Raw genomic sequence first — 5,021 nt, 5'->3', positions numbered from 1 at the left:
CAGAGCCATCTTCTCCAGGCCGCTAATCTCTGTCTGCATAAGAGAAGATTCGTGTGCAACTAGTCACCAGCCTTTTCAAACATATATTACGTTCGTGAAGTTTCACTAAAGCTTCATAGCGCTGATCAACAAGGGGACATCTACATTTGCTCTTTCGGCTCATGATTGCAAGTAATAGCTAAACCGACCACATTCACAAATAATGGCGATGGTTCAATCTCGTTAACCTCTCAGAGTAAAGCTAAAAGTATAATTTTAGCAAAACTTGGTAAAACTAGGCACCACTTTGACCGCAAGGCCATTTTATTATGTTTCTAACACGAGCTTCACCTCCACAAAAGGAACTACCTGCTGGTAAAGCCCCTGATGTCCGTTTTTATCAAATGAAGAAGTATCCATGGAAAAGGGATTTTAACCCACAATTCAGAGAAAACAAACTTAAAATTGAGTGCTACAAGTCAACAGTGTTGGATATGGCAAAAGAAGCCAACCAACACTGCGTACATCATGTACAGTTTATTCATAAAACACTAGAAAGATCATGTACAAAATCATTCATAGAGCTTATAGGAAGATCAAACTCCTGCCCAGAGCATTGCCTTCATCGGACAAATTAGCCTTTGTGACCTTCTTCAGCAGGCTTCTGGCAAAGATAAGAAAAAGTAAGTGCATTGTTCAGATTAAAACTGTAAACTTCCAGCAGGAAAATTAATTAAATATGTTAGATGATTCATCTGTTAAGCATCATCTAAGTAATTCAGGAATGATATGCTATATATGCTTTTGAGATGATAGATCATTTAACCTTGTATTCACATTAAATTTTAAACAATGGCAATGAAATGATGCATGAGGTCAAGAGGAAATCAAAAGCGCTTGCACTAAATGGAAGACCATGTGCATATAATTAAAAAGTTGACATTGTTTTCATATCTCCACAGCCATGAGCAATAAAAATACCAGCAAGGAATGGAAGACCATTTGCATATGCTTAAGATGTTAAGTTCATCAACTGCCAGGAAGCACACCAGTCCGATAGCAAACAGATCCAGCTACCTTTCCACTTCGTCATTGATTTGACTGTATGAAACCCAACAATTGCTTGCTTTTGTCAATCTCTTCTTATTTGTTATTCTCTCCTCAACTTCCATGATTCCGTCCATCATTTGCTTCCAGTTTTTAGTTGATTACACAGCACCAGTTAGCCATTCATGAAAGCCCTCCGAGTTTCTAATGGTTCTCAGTGTAGCACTTCGGTTGCCCACAAGTGTCTGCCTCCTACACCCTGACTGCCTCCCTTTTCATGGCAAATTTAATTTATTTCAATTTTATACTCCATTTTCATTATCATAATATGTCAGTGACAGCATTCTTTTAATCGTCTGTTTGCCCATCCTTCAAAGCGTTCTGTTGTCCAATCCCCTCGTTACCTCCTATGATTGTTTGGAAGCTCACAACCAAGAACCTCACAAGCCAAAAATCAAGTGACCTAATAGAAGGTTCAAAACCACCTAATACTTTCTAAACGACTTTCATTCGGTTTTTGTAAGGGCAAACTATTTTGAAGAAAATTACGATACTTTGGAAATATCACCAAAAATGAAAACGTAGTGTTTTTATTGCAATATTTTTGTCCATAGAGCTATTTCAAATTTGTTGGTTTTTTTCTAACATTTTAATAACTATTTCTGAATCTTGACAATTTTTTGTAAAAAAATAGTAAAAACCTCAAAATTTCATAATTTGTTATTACTCTTTATATTTTTAAAATTTTAATTCCTCAGTTTTTTTTTAAAAAAAAGAAAAACTTTCTAAACTAATAACTAAGAAAAACCTCACTGACAAATCCCGAGAATTTGGAAATATCACCAAAAATGAAAACGTAGTGTTTTTATTGCAATATTTTTGTCCATAGAGCTATTTCAAATTTGTTGGTTTTTTTCTAACATTTTAATAACTATTTCTGAATCTTAACAATGTTTTTGTAAAAAAATAGTAAAAACCTCAAAATTTCATAATTTGTTCTTACTCTTTATATTTTTAAAATTTTAATTCCTCAGTTTTTTTCAAAAAAAAAAAAAACTTTCTAAACTTATAACTAAGAAAAACCTCACTGACAAATCCCGAGAATGATATTTGTGAGGATGCATTAAATTAAGTCGACTTCTGATACTTTTGAAACAGGCGAGCAAGGAACAAGGATTCAGATGCATTCGTTCTAAAATATGACATTGGCGGTATGATTAATAATGCCCCACTAGGGGATATTACGTGAAGATGATGTGGAGTCAGGTTTCAAACCAAATATTTTCCTTTTGTTTACTACTTTGAAATCAAACTAAGTGTTACCAAATTCTGTCTTTCTGGCTCTGGGTTTAGTTGCAACTCTGCATCGCATGGTATTGACTTAGCATGCTAGATCATGTAAAGGCATTAGCAATTATATAATTGCAGAGCATGTGTAAACTTGGTCTCTAACAAAATCATGACAAACATAAAGCTTCAAAGCACAAAATGAAATTCATACAAAGAAAAGTCCGTAATTATGATTTCCAACATGCCAAATGAACTTTCGACTTAGATGATAATTATGATTTCATTCCTGTTTAACTAAGCCCCCATTCCAGCTCTTGAGAAATCCCCTGATTCATCTGGTGCATCATCAGGTCCCCCCTGGCCCCTCCGGTTCTCAATCGGTCTCCAATATTATCCAAAAGGTTTTTATCATTATTAACTTCGAATTCAGCATTCAAAAATGACCGTTGATCATCTTCCACACAGCCTCCCTGATGAGACAAGCGATTTTTTTCTCTAAATTGCTATATGAAATCAGCTAAACATTGAAAACATATTGTATACCCTTAATAAAAAGGTTGGCCAGCTTAGAATTAATAATCTCATTTGATCATCAGAGTAACCCCAGGACAAGATAGGTGAAGGCAGTGGAATTGTGCAGTGAGGCAAGACTGAGTTGCTAAAGAAAAACTAAGAGTAGACCCAGGAGAAAGACAGCCTCAGAAATGCAACGTCAACAAACAAAACAATGAACAGGTATAGCAAATCCAAAAGAAAATACATGACCCAATCCCAAACTTCGCAAATGAATCCATCCCCTCACAAGAAGATGAGGAACAACAAAGATACAATGACGGCACCACAAGCAAAATTCGATGCCCGGAAAATGGAATCCGATCAGAAATTCCACATAACAAAGCATACGGTTCACAGACAATGTAATAATCCCGATAAAAGAAATCATACCTTCTTCTCCTGCTCCGAGTGCTTCTCTTTCTCAGCCTTCTGCTTCAGCTTCTCCATCCTCTCCCTCTCCATTTTCTTCTCACCCCAAAAGCAAAAACAACACGAAGATCCTTCAATAACCAACGATCGACATCGAAGAAGGCTAGAGAAACCAAAACGAACTAGATAACGGCGATAAGACGCTAATTTTGCGAACCAATTTACCTGAATATAAACGTTCTCAGCCGCCCGTTCTTCGTCGCTGAGGACTTTGCCCTTCATCTCGCTGAAGTAACGCCCGCCTCTCGCTGCCCTCTCCATCATCGGCCGGAATCCTAATCTGCCACCGGAAGAAGCAACTCTCATGGCCATCACCACTCACACTGCCCCTCTTTCTCTCGCTCTCCCTCTATCTCTCACCCTTCCTGATCGCGCGTATCAGCAGTGACAGAGCCTATCCGGCTGCTTATATGGTCTCCATCAAAACCGGAAACCGGATTCGGACGTGGTTTTCATCTATCGGATAGCGATGACTCCCCAACCCTGGTAAGGCAGCTGGGTTTAAGCGGAGGGTGGATTTTGGTCCTTTATCGGGCCGGTTTAGATTCAGATCTAGATTCAAATCCAAAATTCCGTCAATGCAATGGGATCCGACTGAGTCGGGTCACGGAGCCACGAGACTGGGCTTGGTCAACCAGGCCATAGCAAGAATAGCCTGGGGCTCTGGTCCGGGGTTCATCTGGATCATTTATTGAATAGCATAATTTGGACCCAGATCCAGATCCATCATCCAAAAGCCCGTTTCCAACACGCCGCATGCCAAACGTATCGCGGTTATTGGGAACCGGGAGTGGTGCGGTGGGGCCATATGAAATGGGGCCCACCTACCCACGGGGAAGGCCGGTCGGACTTCGCCGCCGTTTGAACTTTCCCGGCTCCAGGAAAGCCGGGAGATGCAGGTTCTCGGCCGCCGATCGCCGCAGTTGCAGTGATGGAGTTTTCGGGATCTTGTGCCCGGGTTCGCGAACTTGGTCACGCTCAACAAACACATTGTATTCTGCCCAGACTGTGTGCCGACAAGTAAGGAACTCGCTCCAAGCTTATCTTCTTTTTCATCCTCACCCTTTTCTCATCGTCTCTATCTTCTCCCTTTCTCGTGTCAAGCTTATGTTTGAAAGCATAAATGGCCCAAGAGATGGTTCCGAATAATATGAAATCAGATGAGTCCAATTTCGGTTGATCGCGGATCATGAAGAGTATTAAGCATAAACAGAGGTCAAGTAAGAGGATAGTGGGTGTTTTCCTGTTCGTGTAGTTTTCTCTTGCTTTACATGAACCATTTATTTATGTTTGTTTACTTGTAAGGAAGTACCTTTTTATTTGAGACACCTTTCTAAGTACAATTGAGTCCATATACTGTCTTTTTAAATGAACGAAACAATGCATTGCAGTTTTTCCTTCTCATTGTCTCCATTTATACACTCTTTGCTTTCAAGTTTTCTACGCACTTGCTTACCTTTTTTAGATTTTCAGCGGTTAAAAGGGCTGTCACGTTGCACCGAACAGTGTAACTAGTTATAAAACTTTAAATTTTTAACCGAACAGTGTAACTAGTTATAAAACTTTAAATTTTTAAGAGGCCGAAAAAAAATATCGCGTGTCATCAATATAAAAATAAGTATTTTTTGTTGGTATGTGTAAGCAATTGCCCGCACGATGCCCACGTCTGCTCTACCCTACCCTTGAGCTAATGGCCCTAGTTGACTTGGGGAGGAGACTGG

The 5,021-nt window shown here is 39.3% G+C and overlaps 1 protein-coding gene across 2 annotated transcripts; it reads right to left on the bottom strand.

The window, feature by feature from the left end:
- Nucleotides 1-331: 331 nt before the first annotated feature.
- On the bottom strand, nucleotides 332-3,701 carry LOC116247233 (uncharacterized). 2 transcript variants are annotated; one of them, XM_031619282.2, is made up of 3 exons: nucleotides 3,466-3,701; nucleotides 3,262-3,336; nucleotides 332-640 (listed from the first exon to the last, which is right to left on the bottom strand). In XM_031619282.2, the coding sequence occupies exons 1-3, from the start codon at nucleotides 3,610-3,612 to the stop codon at nucleotides 614-616; spliced, it is 249 nt and encodes an 82-aa protein (XP_031475142.1). In that variant the 5' UTR covers nucleotides 3,613-3,701; the 3' UTR covers nucleotides 332-613. The 2 variants fall into 2 exon arrangements, with proteins under 2 accessions (XP_031475142.1, XP_031475133.1); XM_031619273.2 differs by having other exon boundaries at nucleotides 399-643; nucleotides 3,466-3,698.
- Nucleotides 3,702-5,021: the final 1,320 nt, after the last annotated feature.

Source organism: Nymphaea colorata, chromosome 1 (assembly GCF_008831285.2).
Source record: "Nymphaea colorata isolate Beijing-Zhang1983 chromosome 1, ASM883128v2, whole genome shotgun sequence".
Taxonomy (NCBI): domain Eukaryota; kingdom Viridiplantae; phylum Streptophyta; class Magnoliopsida; order Nymphaeales; family Nymphaeaceae; genus Nymphaea; species Nymphaea colorata.
This window is presented reverse-complemented; position numbering and strand designations above follow the sequence as displayed.

Bases quoted from the DNA above. Each gene is read 5' to 3' on its own strand.
- LOC116247233 (XM_031619273.2), bottom strand. From the start codon at position 3,612: ATGGCCATGAGAGTTGCTTCTTCCGGTGGCAGATTAGGATTCCGGCCG. The intron at 3,337-3,465 runs GTAAATTGGTTC...TGGGGTGAGAAG, and splicing joins CTGAGAACGTTTATATTCAG to AAAATGGAGAGGGAGAGGAT. The intron at 644-3,261 runs GTATGATTTCTT...TATCTTTGCCAG, and splicing joins ACTCGGAGCAGGAGAAGAAG to AAGCCTGCTGAAGAAGGTCA.